Raw genomic sequence first — 24537 nt, 5'->3', positions numbered from 1 at the left:
GTATATGTGTAGATCGGCCTAGCTGGTTGGACACGTGTACGGAGCTTGGCACTGAAATAATCTGAGTAGGAAAAGCGGGTCCAGCTAGATGACCACCGTGTCATTATAAGTTTGTTAGTTAAAATGTTTAAAATCCTGGCTAAGATCACAGCTCAGAATCCTCTAAATTCCCAAACAAAAACCTTTTTAAGGTCTTTCAAAAACTCTGGCTGAAATCCTAACCAACACTTTAAGGTTAGGCAACGTTTCGACAAGCTCTCTACCTTGTCATCTTCGGGCCTTTATTATCAGTTTAGAAGCTGTGGGTCATGCTTCATTATACTAGCTGCAGCCTGAATGTGTGTTAACGGTCCAGTTTTTCTCTGGCTCCCTATTACCAACTGTCAACTGCAAAGAGGTAAGAATTCTAGTAGGCATCACAGCACCACTGGTTGCCTGTTGAGATCTTAGCATATCTTCTGGCTTGGTTCTCTCTCTCTCCCTATTGCTAGCTATCAACTGCAAAGAGGAAAGGGTTCTTGTATGCATTACAACACCACTGGTTGCCTGTTGGGATCTCTGCCTATCCTCTGATGTTAAAATTCAAGTTTCCCTCAGTGCAGGTTTCCAAATACTTGATAGCCTAGAGGCGTCATCTTGTCTATTCATATTGTGTGGCCTCTTTTCAATTTCGATAGTCTCCCTAATTATTCTCTTATTAAGATGTTCCTCTTTTACCACTGTTCTAGCCTTATTGAAATCTATATTAAGTCCTGTGGCCTTCATGTTTTGTACCAAAGAAGAAGTTTGCTCTTCCTTTTTCACTGCATTTTTATGTTCTTCTAAACGCACACTTATTCGTCTATTCGTCTGTCCAATATAAGATGACTGACAGGAGATACATGGTATTTCGTATATTCCTTGATTTTCCAGCTCAATTTTATCTTTGGGGTTTCTCAACATCATTGATATTTTTCTATCTGTGCGGAACACAGTTTTTATTTTTTGTTTCTGTAGTATCTTGCTAACTTTTTACATATATATATACACACACACACAAGTTTTGGTGTATTCGGGTCTTTTCCCATGTAAGATTGAGAGTATCTTGGTGACGTTTTGACGAGGTCTCACTCGTCATCTTCAGGCTGGTGTCTTCGGCTTCATGTTTGTGCGAGGAAAGCTGAAGACACCAGCCTGAAGATGACGAGTGAAACCTCGTCGAAACGTCGCCAAGATACTCTCAATCTTACACGGGAAAAGTCCCGAATACACCAAAACTTGCATATCTCTACCCGTGAAAATCTATGAAAATCTATATATATATATATGTTTTAGGAAAGAACCTGGCTAAAGAGAAATACATATATATATGTATACGTAGGAATATATGTATATGTAGGAAGAACCTGGATATATATATATATATATATATATATATATATATATATATATATATATATATATATATCATCATTAGTTCAACATATAAATACAACAGGACACAACATTAATTTTAATAAAACAAAAACAGTTGCAAACATAGAACATCTCAATGGCAGGATAATCAGAGAAGTAATAGAAATGGGAAAAAGACCATATTGCATGAATAAACGGGATGACACTTCACGTCTGCCTACTATTTGGAAACCTGCTCTCATAGATAGACGAATCTTAACACCATATATAAAACATAAACCAAACATTACACAAAAAAATCCCAACCAAATCATATTCAAACCAGCCACAAAGATGAAGCCCTGCCACCTAGTGGAGAAAAACCGACCATACACCCGAAGCCAAGCCAATAAACACATACTGGGACTCCCAACCAATCAGAATGAAAAGGTGGAGCCATCCCAGAATACCAGCACCAGATTTGAAATAGCAACATCAGTTAGTGCAAAATGACTGCTGACATAAGCCTGATGATGGCAGATGGGATTCTGCCGAAACGTCGCTTCTACCCTTTTAGGGATATATCCACAATTACACGGGAAGAAACCCGAAATATTAACTACACACACACACACACACACACATATATATAATTTATTTATGCAATTCATCTACTGCTTTAATCCTCATAATCTCTAAGTGGGAAGTTTTATTAACAAAGAGTTTGCATGAGAGTTAGTATTCATAGTAGATATATTCTGCCATTCTGAACAGAAACATTGAACAGGAATGTTTAAGAAGTTTAGATTTATGCTTAAGATCACAGGTATACAGGTATACAGGTGGTCCTTGACTTACAGCTATTTGTTTAATGATAGGTTGAAGTTAAGATGGCCTTGGAAAAAGTGACTTATAACCCATCCTTGAACTTATAACTGTCGCACACAAACCCCAATCGCATGATTGCAATTCAGGCGCTTAGCAACTGGCTCGTATTTATGATGATTGCAGCATCTGTAAGGGGCTGCCACAAAGAAGTGGGGTTCAATCTATGGTTCAAAGCACCTAAAGGCAGAACAAGAAGCAAAGGCTGGAAACTAATCAAAGAGAGAACCAACGTAGAATTAAAGAGAAATTTTCTGACATTTAGAACAATTAACCAGGCTTTCCTTCAGAAATTGGCTTTCCTTCAGAAATTGTGGGTGCTCCATCACTGGAGGTTTTTAAGAAGAGACTGAACAGCTACATGTCTGGAATGGCATAGGGTCTTCTGCTTGACAGGGGATTGGACTAGAAGATTCCAAGGTCTCTTCCAACTCTATTGTTTTGTTATTCTGTTAGCTTGCAATCATGTGATCACAATTTGAGAACATACAAGCTAGCATTTGACAAACAAATTTAATAGGGGGAGCTGAATTCATTTAATGACTGTGTGATTCATTTAATAACAGTGGTAAAAATGGTCATAAAATTGGGTCCTGACAGAATTTCCTGTCATGATGGAAATTCCAGTCACAATTGTGGTCATAAGTTGAGAATCACCTGTATTCACATAATATCCCCAAATGAATACGTATAAGCTGTATTCCAGCTAAACCATGACAGTATGTTAATACACCTGCCCCCTTAAAATCTTGATGCAAATCATTTTTAGCTGAGAGGAATAACTTTTACCATTTCCATGACAGAAAGAAACATAGGATGAATCTTTCCCCCCCCCTCTTCCCATCCCACCATAAGCTTGTAATTGCAGCTTAAAAGACTGCAGTAATTGGGGGAGAAAAGGGGGGGAGGAGATATAACTGTAAATTGTTCATTTTGAATGGAGAGGAAGAATACTGGTCCTTCTGAAATTTCCTTTCCAATACCTACGTATACAGTAGTTATCCTTTTAAGGATCCTTATTGTTGCTGCAAATAGCATTATTGTTAAAATGTGTAAATTCTCAGGTTTTCCCCAAAGGCAACTGATAAACTTTATTTTAAAAAAATAATACAATAATTCTTTTGGTTTTTTTCTCCTTCACTTCTGATTTTCATTTTCATAGGGCCCTTTATTTCCTGATTGCATTAGGAACAGATCTAAATCGCTCTGTTTGTGGTTTACCATTTTACTGCAGCAGGTGGCAGCACTGAGCCTCCTGCAGTTGATCTCAAGCTGTTGGTTTGACTGAGAATTAAAGAGGAAAAAAGAAATACAGTATTGCAAAAAGACAGTAGCAAGCCACTTCCATAATACTGCCAAGGAAACTGAATAAAAGCAATCAGCGGGAGTTAAGCTTCACTCCAGCACATTGCCCAGCAACTGTTGCTTTTGGATTTAACCAACAGATCTCTGGAAGAATTTGAAACTTCCTTGTCATTGCAGAAAAAAGAGAGAGACATAGGCCATGTTGTCAAGGCCAGGATTGTCAAACTTGATTTCATTGAGGGTCGCATTTGGGTTGTGTTTGACCTCGGGGGCCAGGTGGGCAGGGCCGGGATGGGCGTGGCCAGTTCGATGTCACTCATGTTGGGGGCACCCGTCCCAGACTCCCTTTTCGGCTGTTGATGGCCTCCTGCAGCACTCTGCCAGCGAAAACCGAGCTCGGGAGGGCTGCCCACCCGAGTTCTTTTTTTGCTGGCAGAGCACTGCAGGAGGCCATCGCAGTAGAAAACAGAACTTGGGAGGGGTGCCCCTGACATGAGTGATGTCGAGCTGGCAGAAGCACCACTGTTTCCAGGGCGGCCCTGCGGGCCAGATCCAAGCACCCAGTGGGCCAGACTCGGCCTGCAGTTTGACACCCCTGCTCTTGGTACTTGCTCTCTATTCCCTCAAATGTAGTTGGAAATGATAATGGATCGCTCTTGGATGTTTATGGAGATTCTCAGTCATCCAGGTCATGGTTGTCCCAAAGATGCTTTTTCAAGAGGCAACTGGACTTTCTGGTTTTTCTTTGAAGACTGAGAAGACTGAGAAGCGAAACGTCTTCAAAGAAAATCCAGAAAATCCAGTTGCCTCTTCAAAAAGTACCTTTGGGACTATCTCTCTTGGATGATCCCAGAAACACCAATGAATATAGTTCAGCCTATCCATTTTGAATTAATTCGGGTGCCAATAAGGCAGCATGATAACATCATGTAGCAAGCCTCACTATTAAGAAATTATGGGATTATTCTACAGCATGTTATCATGGACACGGTGTGCCTGATTGTGGAATTGGAAAGCAATGCTCCCTTTTGCCAGTGGAGAAAACTCTAAAAAACTTGATAAGATGAATTATTTGCCAACTGTTTACCAAAGCCTTTGGGCCAATGGTGTGTCCAAGCATCTCATTAAAATGGGCAGAATGGAAAAACTTGCCTAACTTCTATTGTATTGTGAGATCAGCAAATAAAAATCTATCCTTTGCCATTATTGATCTCAAACCTTTGCAATGCAATGATTGCATGGCTTGGACTCCTGACCCGAGGCAATGGTGGGCAGATAAGGTACAAATCCATTTGATGTACGTGTTTTCTCAAAGAGAAAATAGGACCATGATTACTTTCAAATAAATTGATCTTATAAAAAAAGCAAACCCTTTCCAATATCACAGCAAAGATAATATTTGTTCCAATCTTACTGGATTGCATCAGTTTTTTTATTCTTTTTTATTCATCACTGTTTGGTTTGGTAGCTGCAGTGCCTCAGGTAGAAAGTCCATACAGAGAGTGGTAAGGACAGTCGAGAAGATTATAGGAAGGTCACTTCCTGTCTTTCAGGATACTGCTTATAAGCACTATGTGCTTAGAGCTCAAAGCATTATTAGAGACCCCACACACCCACTTCACGGTCTGTTTCTGTGGTTCCCCTCTGGAAGGAGATTTCAAAGTACTTCTAGCAGGACTACCAGATTCTGGTACTTGATTACTTTCAAATAAATTGATCTTATAAAAAAAGCAAACCCTTTCCAATATCACAGCAAAGAGAATATTTGTTCCAATCTTATTGGATTGCATCAGTTTTTTTATTCTTTCTATTTGGGGTTGGGTGAGCAGGGGAAGAGAAATAACCAATGAATGGAATATATTTGTAAGGTGTATTCTCGGCATCCACTATCTGGTGTCTAAGGCACCTATACATCTGTGAACACTTATATATCTATGAGCCTATTCTTTTAGGCTCCCTTCCCCACCTAGCTTTCTATCTCAGTTTAAAGTCTGTCAACTTTAAAGTGTGTGGACCTCTACTCCCAGAATTCTCCAGACAGAATATATTTACTTTTTTAAAAAGAGCTAAATGGAAAGAAGACATTCCATAAAATAGAATCCCAGCCTTCCCACATCCTCTTTATGCCATAAACTTTCCTGCAAAACAAAGATAGTTGTAAATTGCAATCTAGGGTTTGGTCGGGAAGTATGCCTACCTGCTCAGAAAAATAACAAAAGTCACCTGTAAATAGCAAGGAACATCTGGGGATATAAAAATCAAAACGAGGAGCTTTCTAACTCTACCACAACTATGTTGCAAATGCGCAAATTTCCTTAGTGAAATTTATTTCATAAGATATCCACAATGTGCTCCAAAAATCCCCTGCATGCCCCCATCGTCAATATCTCTTGTTCTTTGTGGATTTTACTGAAAGTTTAAGAATCCTTGTGGCCTAAAAGTTGAGAGGGATCATAATTATAATTAAGGGCAGGTGTGTCAAACTGGTGGCCTGCGGGCCAGATGCATCACGTGCAGGCCACAGCCACCCCAGCTCTGCGAACAGAAAAAAAGTTGCAAAACATCACGTGACGATAATGTGACGCCACGAGTTTGACACCCGTAATCAAGGGGATATTCCTCAGACTCCTTCAGAAGGCTTCATTTAGCTCTGCAAGTTCATAGCCCATTCATGAGTCCAGAGAGCCCTTTTCTCTCTGTAGTTTAGGGCAGGTCTATCTAGTACAGGCTCTAGATACAGGTAGTCCTCGAGTTATGACCACAATTGAGCCCAAAATGTATGTTGCTAAGTGAAACATTTGTTAGGTAAGTTTGTCCCATTTTACAACTTTTCTTGCCACATTTCTTAAGTGAATCATTGCAGTTAAATTAGTAACACTGTTGTAAGTGAATCTGGCTTCCCCACTGACTTTGCTTGTCAGAAGGTCACAAAAGGGGATCACATGACCCTGGGACACTGCAACCATCATAAATAGGAGTCAGTTGCCAAGCAACCAGATGTACATCACGTGACCATGGGGATGCTGCAATGGTCATAATGGACATAAGTCACTTTTTTCAGTTTTGTTACGACTTTCAACAGACACTAAGTGCACTGTTTTAAGTCAAGGACTACTTGAACTTCGATCAGGCTCACAGGTTGATGATGAATCACCTGATAAGTGTTCTCAGAAGCCTGAGTTGAGAACTTAGATTATAAATAACAGGCAAATCATATCCTTCCGTGCTTACACAGCGTCCATGCTTAGATAAAGGTGAATTAATGAAAGCTGACTCCAGATAAGACCAAAGCAAAAGTTTTGGGAAACTGTGAGAAACTTGGGAAACAAGCCCTGTGGCCTTCATTGATTTCTCATTATTTTTTGTTACAGAGTTTCACAGTACTATTACCACTTAAACATGTACTCTTGTTATTGATTATACAACAAATAAGAATATCAAGGCCTGCAATCAGGCACTGTTAGAAACTATGACATTTCTCCTTGTTGGTATTGGGTCACTCTACCTCTAAGGTGTTTTAAAGTTAGCCTGCACCAGTTTTCCATCTGCTGACCTCAGCAAACAACCCACGATAACTCCAATAGGCAACTCCAATATGAATCACAAAGTGCAAAAGGAGAGTTTTATTGAGAGCGTTTTAACAAACAGCATCACTGTTTGGTTTGGTTGCTGCAGTGCCTCAGGTAGAAAGTCCATACAGAGAGTGGTATGGACAGTTGAGAAGATTATAGGAAGGTCACTTCCTGTCATTCAGGATACTGCTTATAAGCACTATGTGCTTAGAGCTCAAAGCATTGTTAGAGACCCCACACACCCATTTCATGGTCTGTTTCTGTGGCTCCCCTCTGGGAGGAGGTTTTGAAGTACTTCTAGCAGGACTACCAGATTCTTTAACAGCTTTGTTCCCTATGCCATCCATCTGGTAAACTCGCAAGATTCACTTTTCTTGCCATGTACATCAGTGATGGGTTGCTCCCGGTTCACACCGGTTCGCACGAACCGATAGTAAAAATTTGTAGTAGTTCGGAGAACCGGTAATATCATTGACTGGCCACACCCCTGAACTGGTCCCCGGCCTGGTCGCTGCTCGCTTACCCCACCCACCTCATCAGAGTCTTTTTTTTTATTTTACTTTTATAAGCATTTTTTCTACAACCTCTTCGGCCAAAAAATGCTTTTAAAAGTAAAAAAAAAAGCCTCTGATAATCGCGCGGCTCAGCTGGAATCATCAGAGGCTTCTGAAAGCATTTTTTTCTGCAACCTCGTCAGCCGAAGAGGTTGTAGGAAAAAAAATGCCTTTAAAAGCCTCTGGCGATCCCAGCTGAGTTGCCTGATTGTCAGAGGCTTCTAAAAGCATTTTTTTCTGCAATTTCTTAAAATTGTAGAAAAAATGCTTTTAAAAGTAAAAAAAAAAAAATAGTTGGCCACACCCACACAATCACATTACCCCCCCCAAGCCATGCCCACAAAATAAGTCACGCCCACAGAACCGGTAGATTTTAGAACCCATCCCTGATGTACATGTATACATCCGAACTAGACTGTGTTGTTTCTCCATATCATATCAGATATGTGGGTATGTGCATAATTTTGTATTTATTTATTTATTTTGTCATGTTTATGTAGTGTATATTGGAGGTGGTGACCCTTTGAGAGCTGTATGCAACAAAATTTCATTTTAATGTATGCCGATTAGTGTACATTCAAAGTGACAATAGAGTTATTCTAAGTCTAAATCCAATATGAATCACAAAGTGCAAAAGGAGAGTTTTATGCCACAGACAATCTGGAGGAAAATCAACTGAGCTACTCAAGGAGGACAAATAACAGGCCTCGAGGCTAGACTGGCATAAACGCTGGGTGTGGAAGAGCCTTATGTGTTACTGCTGAATGCTGCAACCTCTTCTATTACAGGTAGTCCTCGACTTACAACAGTTCACTTAGTGACCGTTCAAAGTTACAATGGCACTGGAAAAAAGGGCCATGTTCATTTTTCATACTATTGCAGCATCCCCATGGTCACGTGATCAAAATTCAGACACTTGGCAACTAACTCATATTTATGACGGTTGCAGCGTCCCAGGGTCACGTGATCACCTCTTGGAACCTTCTGACAAGCAAAGTCAATGGGGAAGCCAGATTCACTTAACAACCACATTACTAATTTAACTACAGTGATTCACTTAACAAACGTGACAAGAAGAGTCATAAAATGGGGCAAAACTCACTTAACAAATTTCTCACTTAAGAACATAAATTTTGGGCTCAATTATGGTCATAAGTTGAGGACTACCTGTATTTTCCATCATGTTCCAAAAAGCAGTGCATTTCTTTTGAAAGAGAATCACACAATCTTATTTCACCAAACTGAAGTATTTGAACCTGCTGTTAAAAAGCAATTTTTGTACTTAAATTGAGTGCTTTGAGAGACAAGTGAGACAACACAGGGAAAATAAAAATAAAAATGAAGCCATCTAGTTACCTGTTGGTAAAAATGCTGTGATTAAGCAGGCGGCCCCTGCCACAAGAGTTCCTGAGGCAAAGAGAGGTCGCCGGCCAAGTCGGTCAATGGTGGCTAAGATTAAGAAAGCTGAAGGCAATTCTATCACTGCAGAGATGAAGAACTCCAAATACAGATTCCCTTTTATGAGTCCCAGGCGCAACACAAGCCCTTGATAAACTACTGCGCTGGTGAACCTTGAAGAGGAAGACAAAAGAAGAAACAGTGGGGCCTCCAGGACTGCCTGGGAAATATCAAACATGACAGGTATCGCAGCAGTGCAGCTGCGAGATACTTACCAGGCATACATGAGGATCAAAGTGAATTTTCTCATCTGCGGAGTTCTAACCAGATCAAACAGAGAAGGGTTGCTCACTTCTTCATCAGAGACCGTGATCTAAGAAGTAAGAGAGGCAGAGTTGATAGTCCCAATAACAGGAAATAAATGATTTTGAGGGAAATTGTTCTAATTTTGAAATACACTAGTTTTAATTTTAAAAACAAAAGGCAAGTTGGCAAGAGGGATGACCAAAGAGCTGTTAACAAGCCAACACATTTTATCTTAATATTTTCTCTTTTTTTCCTTGCCATGGTATTTCTGTCTTCCCTAAACTACATGGCTGCATCCCTGAGAACAGAGTATAGCTCAGTGGTAAAATTCAAATATTTTTTACTACCGGTTCTGTGGGCATGGCTTGGTGGGCGTGGTGTGGCTTTGTGGGGAAGAATACTGCAAAATCTCCATTCCCACCCCACTCCAGGGGAAGGATACTGCAAAATCCCCATTCCCTTCCCACTCTTGGGGGGAAGGATATTGCAAAATCTTCATTCCCACCCCATTCTGGGGCCAGCCAGAGGTGGTATTTGCCTCTTCTCCGAACTACTCAAAATTTCCGCTACTGATTCGCCAGAATCTGTCAGAACCTGCTGGATTTCACCCCTGGTATAGCTGGATATACCCACAAAAATGTTCAACCCTCTACAAAACTATTCTATTCTATTCTATTCTATTCTATTCTATTCTATTCTATTCTATTCTATTCTATTCTATTCTATTCTATTCTATTCCATTCCACCCCACCCCACCCCACCCCACCTCACCCCACCCTATCCCACCCTATCTTACCCTATTCTATTAGTTATTAAATGTATATGCCACCCATCTCACTATCCCAAGGTGACTCTTATTTTTAGCTTATAGCTAACAATTACCAGGTGGAAATGAACTTTACTTAATACTTACAAAATTTGCAGAACAGATTGAACACAAACTAGCCAGCAATAAATTATACAATAAGTTATACAATAAAAATAATAATTTTTAACATTGTGGTGACTTTGATAAATTAAATCTTAAAGATGGGGGGGAGTTTGTATCAAGGTTAAATAGGGCTTTTAAAATATCATGAACACACGGTTGCTTAAACTGTACAAATGCTAACCATGACATTGATAAACAGTTGCAAAATGCATTGAATTAGTTTTGTTTTTTGACCTTAATACTAAAGTCTTCACTGTGCTCTTTATTAATGTTACAAAAGAGTAAAAAAAAATGAGTTGCTTGGAAAAAGTGAATAGGTGTTTAATTTTTAACTTTCTATTCTTTATGTTCCAAATCAATGTACAATGCTTATAAATTCTTAGACCCACTTAAAAGCTATACTCCAAAGCAATGTTTCCCAACTTGAAAATGTGTGGATTTCAACACAACTCACAAAGATGTGCAGCAGTTATTCTTATGAATTTTTTCATCTCTTTTTTATAAAGACAACAAATAGCAATTTCCAGATTTCTCCCTGCTCAATTTGAAATACCATGGAGGCATCACACCACTGTGTCTCTATTTCTTCCTGGCACTAAACTAGTAGGTGGTATTGAAGTACCTATTGTCTTGTCTATGGAGATTCTCAATCATCCAGGTCATGGTTGTCCCAAATGTGTGTTCCCCCCCCCAAAAGGTAACTGGACTTTTTTGGATGAGAAGCGAAATTTTGGATGAGAAGCTTGAAGAAGCTTCTTGGATGAAAAGTGAAATGTTTTCAAAGAAAATACCAAGAAAGTCCAGTTGTCTTTTGGAAAAAAACACTCCTGGGATACCTGCTGTCTTGCCTATTGAATAGATAGAGCAACAGCAAAGTACATCTAATCAGCTCTTTAGAGAGAGAATTGCAAAATGATGGTATAGGAGTGTTATCAGAGACCAGAAGAGAATGGGTACACCTGCATCAGCCTGAGATGGCCCAAGCACCAGCCCAATTCCACTTACTATTTGTCAAGCTGCACAAAGGGTAGTAAAAAAAAAATCGATTATATATTTTCCTACCGATGGTTGATACGGTTGGCATAAAGGGAAAAGCAATACTGGTACAGCCAAAAATAACTTGTCGCTATCTCATTCATGGGCAGAGAACAAGCTGAAGATGGAGTCATGGGGGCATGGCAGAAAATATCAGGGCAGCTCTGTATCATTTATCCAAGGTGGGAAAAGATCGGCATCTCCCATTTTTCTTCCAAGTCTTACATAGGAGGGTTTCCTTCTAAATTATGTTTTTTGACAATATTTTTTCAAATCATTTTTTCACAAAAGGAATGCACCAACTTATTTCTACCATTGCTATGGTGTTTAATAACACAATCCTTTTTTGTTGTTATGCTGTCACAAGCCTGGCACTAGACCTGGTTGCTTGGAGGTAATTGTCTTCCCAACTGCAACCTTCCTTTGGAAATTGGAGCCACATAACTTAGGGAGAAACTCCACTGAGAGTACAGAATGTAAAATGTGTTTGATGTTCTCATCCTAGCACTTCCGGAAGCATCGTGCTCTTTGCTGGGCACAGAGTCAAGAATGACTGGACTTGTGTATCGAAAAGGACTTTGGAAAAGAGCCAAAGTGCACTTTAGATATGTAGATATGACTGAAAACTAACCAGTTGCAGCTGTCAATAAATTAGGAGTGTGGCTGAGAACACTAGCTCGAAACTTTAGACTAAAATTTTTGAAATGACGCAGGGAAAGTAATACAATCTGGAAGCCAAGGTCAAAGTTCTAAAAATATTGTGGTTGAACAAATTGAATTTAGTATAAACTGATTGATGCCCTCCCCAGCATCAATTTTTGTTCACGATTTTTAATCTGACTCTTATACAAATATATTTATTTATACACAATGCTTTTATAAGATTTATGTGGAAAGAGACTCTTTCATGTAGTGCTGCTCAAGTGTTATGAAAAGTTGGGAAATCTCTTTGTAAGTGATTTATGAAGTTCTAGTACATTTTTCTTGGAAATGTGGGATAGATCATACTGAATCTTAATTTTGCTGTTTTAAGAGACTGCAAAAATAACCAGTTTTCCATTCCATTTCTCTTTCAAACAAAAATAGTTTAGTTTACTAACAACATTTTCCAAGCAAGGAATTAAGTGCTCTGTACAAGATAAACAGATATAATCAGAGACATTGTGGGCTCATAAACTCTCTCCTTTTGAAATGTAATATACATGCAACTATTAGGAATGGGGAAAATCCAAAATTTACTTTGATGGTGGCTTGCTCAAACTATAATATAAACTTCTAACTATAGAAGTTAGAACTAAGTTACAAATTATAGAACTAACTAACTATAATTTAGAAGGGGTTTTTTTCTCCTCAGAAGACAAGTGATGCCTGTATAATGCCTATTATTTTCGTAAATGTTGTTCAAAAATTGTTGGAGAGGGATTGTTGGTGGGGAAATACTGGCAAACGCTTCCTTCACAATCTGTCAAGATTCCTTTGTGGCCTAAAGCCTGCTAGGATTTAGCCAAAAATCATTAAATTCTGTCTAAAATAATGTTTTCCTTAAAAAGCAACAACAGAATTTTAAATCCCTGTGCTTTCTTCTCTGAAAATGGACAGAATCCTTGGAAAAGAATTCACTCCGCCTATGTTTTGCTGAAAAGTTTAACAAATCCATCAAGTTTTGGGCAATGACATCCATGTTAGCAAAAACATAAGTAGTTGTTGGAAAGACCCCTATCGTATTAATCCTTTCATCTTGCAATGGACTGAATGACAATTGACTTCTTGAAGTTGCCTATTTGCACTTAGAAGCAAGCTGGATCACCAAGATTGAAAATCTCCCCCTCTCCCTCTCCCTCCCTCCCTCCCCCCCTCTCTCTCTGCGTGTGTGTGAAAATTCCATCTCACTGAGAAAATCCATCATGAAAGAAAGAGAACTGTTGAGAATAAACTTATTAATATTACAATTGTAGAATGTTTAAGCTGTGTATAGAAAACACATGAGGACATCACCAGAAGACAAAGAAAAAAAATGGCTGTGGGGCTCTGTTAATGAACATGTGCTCTGGTTAGAAGTAAGAGACAGACGAGGGGAACCTTACATGAACCGAAGAATCAAAACACTGCTACAAGTGGCATTCAGTTTTTTTCCTCCCATTTGAACTGGAATCTAGGAGAAATGGGAGGCAATTCAGAGCCACAAAACAACTGAAGAGTAAAACGGGGAGAAGTCTTCCCTAAATGCTAGGTGGGTTTTATTTTTATTTTATTTTATTATTAGATTTATATACCGCCCTATTCCCAAGGGACTCAGGGCGGTGAACAGCCAAGAGATAAAACACAGAGAATTACAAAATTTAAAAACAATATAAAAACCTAATTAAATAAATTTGGCCCAGAACAGATTAAAACACCCCTAAAATTTTAGACAAATTTAAAATTTACAATTAAAAATTAAAAAGAGAGGTTAGGCCAGGCCAGCCTGTTGGAATAAAAAAGTCTTGAGGGTGCGGCGGAAGGTGCGTAAATCCAGGATCCTCCGTATCTCCGGGGGGGAGCTCATTCCAGATAGCAGGTGCCCCCACAGAGAAGGCTCTTCCCCTGAGGGCCCCAGTCAACATTGTTTGGCTGACGGCACCCTGAGGAGTCCTTCTCTATGAAAGCGTACTGGCTGGTGAGAGGCTACTGGTGACAGCAGTTCCTGATGTAACACCTCAAAGAAATTTGAAGGCTGCTAGCAACACATATATAGTACATGTGACCTACAAGCCGTTCTTGCCTTGACCACAGGACGTCTGCTGAGGGGATCCTATACTTTGAAACCCCCACCTCCCCAGGGTTTAGCCTGTGGGTTTATATGAAGACTTTGTCTAAATAAATGGCAAGAGTTAGTTTTACAGAATACTTTCTTTAAGATACAGCACTAAAAAAAATTTAGCCATTGTTGCAGTTATAGCACTTGCCCTCTGCAATAACATTGCTCCCCTCCCCAAGATCTGCTTGGCTCCCACTTTGACCGTATTTAGATGAGTCCTTAAGCTCTGGCTCTTTTCCCAGACCTTGGGCTAGAGCGGGTGTTGGGCCCCTGGAGAATTGCTTGATTTGTGAGATGATGGTTTGTTTCCTTCAGACATCTGTTGTCTATTGCATGGGTTGTTTTACTTTAAATTTAGTGTATCGTACACCACCCTGGGTTGTAATGTAATAACATTACATTTTACAAATTAAATTAAAGTCCGTACCTCCGAAAAATGCACTGGAAGGCTTTGTCCATTTTCTTTGGCAACCGACTGCATAATCTGCAAGGCCTTCTTGGCTTTTTTGCGAGTGATCAGCCACCGTGGAGATTCAGGGACCAGCCTGCCAAAAAAAAGAGAGACCAATGAGGAAGAGTCGGTAGCTGTCAGCAGATGAGATTTATTGCCTGCAAGAATGCCAAAACTTCATCAGCATCTTAATGAGTTCTTAAGCCTTTCAGTTCTTTCCTGGCACTCTGAGTTTCTTTCTCCCTCCTGAAAACTTCTTTTGTTGGTGAAAATGACTCTTACAAATCTGGTCACTTCGGCCCCTTCTCCTGCTTTTTGGAATATCCTTCCAAACGTTTCCATACCCTTTTGTGTTAGTTTGGTTGAGATTGTTAATTATATTGTGATTTTTTTCCCTTATTTCCTGAGACACCAACATAGCTACCATTACTTTTTATGGCCCAATAAATGATATTGCATATGGTGAAGGACACAAGAAATCCAGTGCATTTGAACAAAATGAAACTGATGGATCTAATCATGCCAACAGTAATCTAGAAGTTCATATTGCTTATTAGGTGACTCATACCCATAATTTGATGGCTCTTCCTAGGGTTTACAACACTTTATAATCAACAAGTTTGATTATTTGCAATCAGGTTGGTGTCAACTCCTTATAATCATATACATAGTTTCTCTAGGACAATTTGTTCCCAGCCTGGTCCTTCATGTCTTCCAACACTTCACCTATCATCACTGTAATTGAATCCATCTTCCCTGCTGCTGATCTTCATCTACTTTTTCTCTCTTTCCTTCTACTTTTCCAAACATTAAAACTTTCTCCAGAGTGCCAGGTCTTTACATAATGTGTCTGAGGTTTGATAATTTAAGCCTGATCATTTGTGCCTCAAGTGAGATCCAGGGTTGATTTGTTTGATGATCGTTGACTGTGCTATTCTCAGGGGTTTACCCCAATACCAATGTTCAAAAGCATAAACCTTCTTTCTATCCTGCTTCCTCACAGTCCCAATTTCACTTCCATAGAAGAAAATGAAAAAAACCATTGTTTCCATGGTTCTAATTCTGTGGGTATAAAATACATTCCAGTATCTGAATATCTTTTCCAAGACCATCACTGCTACTATATTAATCGCTAGTCTGCAGGATATTTCTTAACTGCTAGTTCCTTTCCTGGAACTAGCAGTTCCAGGAAAGTGGATATTCACCACTTCAGTGTCTTCATTACAAATCTTAAACCTGATTGCTTCACTTGTTATGAATTTGGTTTTCTTTATATTTAAATGTACTCCCATTTTTTCACTATTTATTAGGGCTATATTAAATTTAATAACTGAATGCCTTAATTATCTTATTATTAAGAACTGCAATTATATTAATAGAATATAGTCATGGCATAGAATGATGACTTATGACTGTTCATTAACAATGATAAGCATTATTTTTATGTATTTCAAACTTATATAAATTAATAATCTATATAATAACTCCAAAATATAGATAGGTATTATTGTTGCGCCCATGATATAGATGTCATAAGAGCTTATCTAAGTTCATCTTTAATTAATGACTGAGATTCAGACAGAGAAATTGTTTTAATCACGACAGAAGAATGGTTTTCAGCTTATTAAATAACTCATATTAGCTTTTCTCCACCTATTGCCATTAATAAATGTTGGATTTATAGTATTCATAATTTTTGAATGTGCTTCTCTGAAGATATACTGAGAATCCAACTTCTAGAAAAGACTAAGTTGGGAAATGCTCTTTTGCAAAAAAACCCAGCTGCTATTTGTATTAAACAGAACTCATGAATGCATCAGAAGATAATTTTGGGGGTGGGGGAGAAAATGGAAAGTAATGGCAGTTACCAGTAATAAAACAGGAAAAGAAAGTTGGGAAGTGTGGTAACTAGTTGAATCCCCTGCCATGTGGGAATCACATAAGCAATTCCAGGAAGAATCACAACTCCGAGTGTGAAGAACATCTGTATTACAATTCCAACGACCCGTCGGTGATCTGAACCAACCAGCTCTGTTACTGAATTGACAAAAAGATAAACAAAAACTTTGAAAGATAACATGAGATCCATTATAAAAAAGCATAGCTGGAGTAATAGCACATTTCCCCAGTGTCTTATGCCACATTTCCCCAGTGTCTTATGCAGTGGTGGGATTCAAATAATTTAACAACCGGTTCTCTGCCCTAATGATTTCTTCCAACAACCAGTTCACCAAACTTCTCAGAAAGTTAAGAACTGGTTCTCCCGAAGTGTTGCGAACTGGCTGAATTCCACCACTGGTCTTATGCCAACCTTTCTGGCTTGGTGGCCTGGTGGGGGTGTGTGGAGAGGGGAACTGGCCTGCAAGCGGTGGGCTGGCGCTCATGCGTGCACATCAATGGTGGTTTGCCCCCGGTTCGCACCGGTTCTAGAGAACCAGTAGTAAAACTGGCGGGAGGCTCCACCCACCGACCCCACCATCACCAAAACGCTTCTGCGCATGTGCAGACGAGCGCACGCGCATGCGAGCAAAATGAGTGCACACGCGCGGCCCCGCTGCAAACCGGTAGTAAAGGTAAGTAGAACCCACCACTGGTGCACATGTGCATCAGGCTGCCGCTCGCACAAGTCAAACTGTGCTTCTAGCAGAAAAAAACAGGAAACCATCCTTTATCAGAATGATGCCATAGCAAATTCTGCAATAAAATCCAATTCAACAAAGCTCCTTCAGTAAAGCTATTCAGCTTCTTTATGTTGCCCCAGCTGCATTGGGAAAGAATTGAAAACACACCATGCCTTACCCAGTACAAAGCTTGTCATCCAGGTTCCCTTTCCAAAGATTCCTTGTAGAAAGCGAAATATTGAAAATACAACAATGTTTGGTGCAAAAGCCACTACTAGGCCACATAGTCCTGCCCCAAAGCAAGAAAAGAGATAAATGGTGATTCTGCCAAATCTGTCAAGGGAAGCAAAGCAAATGAATAAATAAAGAAGAAATGGAGCCACGAGGAGGAAAAAATAACTTTGAAAAGCTCTAGTGAAATTTCTCTTCTTCTCCCAGATTATAGACACTCTACTACGTTTGCCCAGATACATTCAATTACAAGCTCCATGATCTTCAATCAGCATCGTTCATTGCTACTCCCCTTATTAGATTAATTTAGGTTGTTTAATGAAACTATTTGGAAATATCTTCTGCATAAACATGGGTAGGATAGTGTTACTACTATAGAGCTAAATCTTCTAAATAGGAATAATTCATAGCTGAATGCTAAAATATCTTACACCAGTTCAACTCCCTCCACATATTAATTACTGTAACATCCTGAGTATGTGCACGTCTGTGGAAGAGATCAAATGTTTCACCACTGATAGTACTAGCAAAGATAAGTGCTCTAAAATTATTACTCTTTTAAACAATAAGAAGTTGAAGATTAGGAATGTGAAAATTACCTCCATTCTTCTACCTATGAATGATTGTAATTAACAATGTCTATTTATCATAAAAGGAGCACAGGCAGTTGGATGTTTTTTATCCTTTAGTAGTGATTTAATCAAATACTCAAAAGTGTTCAGTATATCCTGGACTATCGGTTTTGTTGTTGCTTAAGGATTTTTAAGGGTTCAAAATTATGACTTGGGACCTCTGAAAATGATGAAAACACTATCAGGTGTCAAATAATGGCTAGAAGCACTGCCAGACATTGGTAGAATGACTTTTCCTGCCACATACTATGACAGCTGATGAATTTCAGACTCCCTAAGAAAACCTAATGTTGGATGTATGTTTTTTTTTCAGGGAAGAAAACTTGGTGAGTTGTCTATATATATATTTGGACAATGATTTTTTTAATTGGGAAATCTAGGGGCAAAACAATCTTTTTTGTCATCTTTGTTACCTTTTGGTAGCCCACATTTCTTAGATCAGGGAAGGCTTTGGAACAAGAGAGGCTGAACTAAAGTCAAAGTGGACAAAACTTTGACAAAAGTTTATGCAGCATTATAATCTTGCATAATTCTAGTCATCTATATTAAAATAGTTGTAGCTGTCAGAACAAGAGTCAGACATGCAGACAATCTGCTTTATATCTGAACTGGCCTTCAGAGTGTGAAAATCTCTGTCCATCAGTAGGATCAAAGGTGGGCAACTATGACCCCTTTATGATCTGTGGACTTCAACTCCCAGCTGTATGTAAAGGAGCCATAGTTGTCCAACCTTGACTAGGATAGTGCTTTGATACTTTGGTTTCTTAGCAAATTACAATGGACAGAAACCACTTTCCCATATTTGAACAAGAAAGAAAGAGTACGTTTTGTTGCAAAACATGAATGCACGTTTCCAATGTCCTTCCCTCAAATTTGAGTGTGAGGAAGAGTGAGAGAGGCATGCAGTACATACAGGTAATCCTTGATTTACAACCACTCATTTAGTGCCCATTCAAAGTTACAATGGTGCTGAAAATAAGTGAATTATGGCTGTTTTTCACACTTATGACCATTGCAGCATCCCCACGGTCATGGGATCAAAATTTGGATGCTTGGTAATGTTTATGGCATATTTATGACAACTGCAGTGTCCTAGAGTCATGCGACCACCTTCTGACAAGCAAAGTCAATGGGGGAAGCCAGTTTCACATAACAACCATGTCACTAACTTGACAACCACATGGTTCATTTAAACAACATGGCAAGAAAGGTCATAAAATGGGGCAAAACTCGCTTAACAACTGTCTCACTTAGTAAACAGACATTTTGGGCTCAATTATGGTCAGTGGTGGGATTCAAGTAATTTAACAACCAGTTCTCTGCCCTAATGATTTCTTCCAACAACCAGTTTGCCAAACTGTTCAGAAAGTTAACAACCGGTTCTCCCGAAGTGGTGCGAACTGGCTGAATCCCACCACTGATTATGGTCATAAATCAAAGACTACCTGTAAAGTATTTCTCCCTCCATCTACATAACGCACGACATAGCCTTATTTGTCATGGAAGATAATGCAGTCCATAAATAAGTGTTCAAAAGGCATTGTTACCTGTCTGCAGCGTATCCCAGAACAAACCCTCCTACCAGAAATCCCATATTGAGTATAGACTGAGCCATGTCTATTATCCACTTGTTCTCACAGACAAGGTTATACTGCAGAAGGAAGCGTAAAAGTACAGTAAATTTCAGTATTTCAATTTTCAACATATGCTGCCCCTCTCCGAAGACTCAGGGCGGCTCACAATACATTTAAAATCCTAATAAGGATTTTAGTAGAGGAACAATGGATTTTAGGCTTTGAAAAAAAATTATAGTGTTATTGTTGTTTTATGGGACAATGTAGAATTATGCTGACAGTTTTTGAATCTTCCCAGCAGAGGGTTTATTCCATTTAAAAAAAATCACTATTGAGATGGACTTTGATTGCATGACCTAAACTGAAATTTAAAAAAAAGACTCATAAAGTGGAAATCCTATTGGTGCGTAATAACTGACCCATTGCCTTACCAGAGATATTTATTTAGGTCAGGGTCAGAACTGCTGTCAAAAGCCAAGTCCCTGAGCCCATCTGCATGAAAGGCCAGTTCAGTTCCTGTTGCTTTCCAGGAATTGCAGGGAAGGATGCCCACCTACAATTTTGTGAAATAATACAGAGCTAAATAAATAAATGGTCTGGTTTAAGTTAAGGTGGCTGATCTTTCTAATGCTGTTAGAACAGCTTTCCTGAAATCACAGCCTCAAAATGATCTTTAGTCAATAACCAGCCACAAATGTAATATGATAGGATTGGTACTTAATGCTTTCTGTTCAATGTATATTTGATCAGTTAAATTTATTTTTAAATAAGAAGATTTTGACTCAGAGACAATTGTGTTTAATTATCTTAATATTCCATTACTCTTATTCTGTCTGTCAGAGCTGCCATCCTACACTTGCATGTATGCTTCGCTAGATGCCAGACTGCCAAAGCCATGGGGGGAGGGAGCTGTGGGAAGATGAGGGGGAAACTGAAAGTGATCTTCGTGCTGTCCTGAGATATCCCAAGGCCACAGACCTGGGAATGGATTGCAACGCTTATCCATCTACCCAACAGTTGCAGGAACAGTTCCCAAAACATCATCTTCGAATATGACTAGATAACGCAGAGATAACAGGGGTTGGAATGGAGAAGGGAAAGTTAACTAGTGAATCTTCGCGTGCAAACTTTTAGATCTGGCTTTGCTACTGGTTACACTTGGCTTTTAGTAAAAGTAACCTTTTCACTATGAATGGAATTGAGAGTGTTTCTTTCCTAAGAAACCAGGTGGGCAGGTCTGACACTGTCTCAGTATCTGTGGGCTGTACAAGAGGGAATGTTTATGAATCCCCTGGATTTGGAATCTAAAGTGTTCTCACTTTATTTCTGAATGGACAGTGGCCCATTGAGATTTGATGCATGATCTGGACTCATGCTGAACTCATGATTCATGCTTAAGAGTTGTTTGCATCTATGATGGGGGGGGTCTTTGCACAATTGCTTCTTGTATACCAGTTGTGCTCATTTTGAGCCTGGGAGGCTCTGTTCATGGTCCCTCGTGACTTTCTCATCTCCTGACTGGATTATTGCCACATGTTGTACTTGGAGCTACTCCTGAAGACCATCTGGAAGCTTTAGTAGATTCAGAAGGCAGGATGTGAGTAGTTATAGGTGCATAAGTACTTGAAGGCAGGGGTGAAATGCTATCGGTTTGCACCGGTTCGGGCGAACTGGTAGCGGCAGTGGCGCGTGGTTTGGAGAACTGGTAGTGGTGGCAGCGCATGGTTCAGAGAATCAGTAGCGGCGGCAGCACGTGGTTTGGAGAACTGGTAGCAGCGGCAGCATGAGGCTCCACCCACCTGCCCGGACATTGTTACTTCCTGGTTTTAACCAGGAAGTAACCTGTTTTTTACCCTCTGCGCATGCGCAGAAGGCTTTGCACATGCACAGAGGGTCCAAAATTTCTTGTGATGCATGCACGAGTGAAGAAAGCACTTCCAAACCAGTAGGGAAGGTAAGTAGATTTCACCCCTGCTTGAAGGACTGCCTTTCCAAGAACATCTGCCTGTTCCATTGGAAGGGTATGCTCCAGGTTCCTTCTTTTAAACTTTGTCATCTTACGGAATGTATTTAGAGAGGGCTGTAAAGCACTATGAAGCGGTATATAAGTCTAAGTGCTACTGCTATTTACAGTGGTTGTTTTTCAAATTACAAATCATTTTCATTCTTCTATTAGTCCATTATGTTTTTAGACATTTTGTGAAGTCTCTGCCTAAGGGGAAGATGCAGTAAATAGCGTATGGACTCCCATGGTTTCTTCTTGCCTCTCATGAGAATTCTATGAGCACCAGTCATAGCTGGACAGGCCAATAGCTACTATTTCTAACTTTTTAAAAAAATGAGAGTCATTGCTTTTTTTATCACCATGTGGTTTGGCGTGTAGCCTTATATTCTGTGCAATCTGATACAAGCCTACTTAAAAGGTAGCCCCAATGCATTCAGTTGGACTTACTTTTGAAGTCACAGAGTGTAATGGTATGTGGGAAAGACCTTGAGAAACTGGGCCAAGAAATGCTGCCAAGAGAACGGTCAGATAAGAGGCAGCATAGCCCAACATTTGTAGAGTGGGCGGGGCAAGAGGCTTAGAAGATTCCCTCCCACTCAGATGTAAAGGAGACAAAGGAGAGGGTTGTACTTTCAGGCTTGCAAGATTCCATCAAAGCAGCTTTAAATAAAAACAGAATTAGCCTATCTGGCTGTGATTCCTACCCATAAGGCCGACATAAGGTTGCGGCCTTATAATATAATCTGAAGGCTCTTCCCTAGTTAATTGAACTCAGTGCTGCAGTTTTAGTAGTCTGGGAATCTCCTGAATTAATGACCATCCATAAACAGTAAATGAGCTTCCATCATAGCTCATATGAGCAGTCTCTCTTTTCTCTTCTCTTACTTCCCCTCCCCCTCCAGCCATTTAACATCCGATTGTGTATTTCCTGACACTCAAAAGCTGTTTCACGATTTTTTGACTTTCAGTCCATGTCAAACAACTGAACTGCTTCTGTAAAATTTGTTTTGTCTAAACCGCCTAGGTAATTTTAAGTAATAGTTTATGCTATGCACATAATGTTATGTCTTGAAAATGCATTGATTGAGACACTAGCTATTGCTTTTCAAGATTGACTCAGCCTTCCACAAGGTTGACTCAGCCTTCCATCCTCCTGAGGTGGGTAACATGAGGACCCAGATTGTTGGGGGCAATATGCTGACTCTGTAAACCGCTTAGAGAGGGCTGTAAAAGCACTAAGTGCTATTGCTTCCTCCTTTCTTCCCACCTCATATTTTTGCCAAAGTTGCACTAAAATAAATGGTACTGAACTGCCCTGAAATTTGGTGGGCATTTAAAAACTGAAACAAAATGGCTTTAGTTTAGCTAAGGCTAGCTGCCCACTTAGCTCAATCAGTATGTTCTTCTATAAATGACAGCAGTTCTTCCAGGACTCAAGGAAAGAGTTCTCACCTGTTATGTTATAGAAACCTCCTGAAAGGGAGATGTTGGGAAAATAATTTATTGCCTTTGACCTGCTCTACCAATATTTTTTTTTAAAAAATTGTATTCAAATGAGAAATTACATTTGATTTGTCTGGATGACAAAGGCAGAATTCTGTAACTGAGACAGTATTGTCTGTCCGTGCAAATATGTTCAATTTTCTAAGTTGTTCTCATTCCTATATTCAAACCAACATCTATAATAGCATTCCTCCATCTTTCTCTGTCTTCTTCTATCTATCTCTCTCTCTCTTTTTCCAGATTTCAAAAAGACAATGAAACAAGGCTAATATTATCCATGACACTTTTACACTGTGTAGAAAATAGGAAATGAACAGTTTAATCCAAATACCAAATCTATTTTTATACTTCACAATGTATTACCTTATATACCATATATCTGTAACATCTGTAACATGCAAATAAACCTATTTTTCTGGATAATGTTGCCTTTACTTACCTCACTGGCAATAGTTGAGTGAGGTTTTTTGAATAACCAGCCATCCTGGCATGTAGTAAATGACTCGCCAGCAAAGTTGTTGGTAAGATGAGCCAGTGGATACGTACAATTATGCCCGGTGTTATTCCACTTTATGTCATACCTCTTACATTGCGAAGAGTTCACCAGGCTTGAGGCTTGAATGGTAATGTTGTATTCCTCTTCAAGCGTCCATTCACACTGCTTCTTCAGTTCAGATACATAAGGAATCCTGCACCAATATTGGTCGGGGTCTCGTCCCAGAAATACAATCCCAACAAATAGAAAGGAGAAAGTAACGCCAGTCTGACAGAGAAGGAAGAAGACCTTCTTCTGAAACTTTCCAAAGTCTCCAGCCTGTTTTAAAACCTCATCAAAAGACGGCATTGTAAACTCTAGTTGTCTCCCACATACACACACCGGCACTAAATTGGATGAATCCAAATGATAGCGGTGGTAACTTTCTTCCAACTTTGTGACTATATAAAGAGTATTTCCTATAACTCATACATTCTCTTTCTCTCTCTCTCTTTCCCCCTCTCTCCCTCCCTCTCTCTCATTCTGCCTTCCTCACAAATGTCACGAAGTAATATAAGCAAAGCTGGGACAGATCAAAGTTTCATTCCCTCCTCTTTTTTTTTCTTTCGTTCTGAAAGACTCACACACATCCATTCCACACATGTGCACGCGCAGCTATTATGTTACTTTGGCACAATGTGTACACAGAACAATTTAGGATTTCACGATGAATTTGGCACACCTACAAGGGTCTATATTTCTTATTTGTTTTCCCCAAGAGAGTACGTATTAAAAACTCTTAACACTTTAGTGACCAACAATTAGCAAACAGGGGATTTAAAGCAGAACTGAAGATTCAGTCAATATACCCAAAAGGCAATGCCAACA

At 39.5% G+C, this 24537-nt stretch overlaps 1 protein-coding gene across 2 annotated transcripts in view; it reads right to left on the bottom strand.

Annotated features, from left to right (window-relative positions):
* Window positions 1-24537, bottom strand: part of SLC22A3 (solute carrier family 22 member 3) — a 31067-nt gene extending 6530 nt beyond the window's left edge. Inside the window, exons 1-7 of one of the 2 annotated variants that reach the window (XR_015731439.1) lie at window positions 23614-24536; window positions 19640-19743; window positions 17408-17562; window positions 16477-16645; window positions 14585-14702; window positions 9364-9461; window positions 9047-9261 (exon numbers count right to left, since the gene is read on the bottom strand). Coding sequence is in view for 1 of the 2 variants with exons in the window: in XM_034428526.3 (XP_034284417.1) it covers window positions 9047-9261; window positions 9364-9461; window positions 14585-14702; window positions 16477-16645; window positions 17408-17562; window positions 19640-19743; window positions 23614-24018 (1264 nt within the window). In the remaining variant the exon portion in view is untranslated. Of the gene's footprint in view, window positions 1-9046; window positions 9262-9363; window positions 9462-14584; window positions 14703-16476; window positions 16646-17407; window positions 17563-19639; window positions 19744-23613 lie in introns of both variants that reach the window. The other variant, XM_034428526.3, reaches the window with a different exon arrangement.

The sequence above is a fragment of the Pantherophis guttatus genome, chromosome 1, assembly GCF_059756535.1.
Source record: "Pantherophis guttatus breed Tessera chromosome 1, ASM5975653v1, whole genome shotgun sequence".
NCBI lineage: Eukaryota > Metazoa > Chordata > Lepidosauria > Squamata > Colubridae > Pantherophis > Pantherophis guttatus.
The sequence above is the reverse complement of the archived record's forward strand: the minus strand, read 5'-3'. Positions and strand labels throughout refer to the sequence as shown.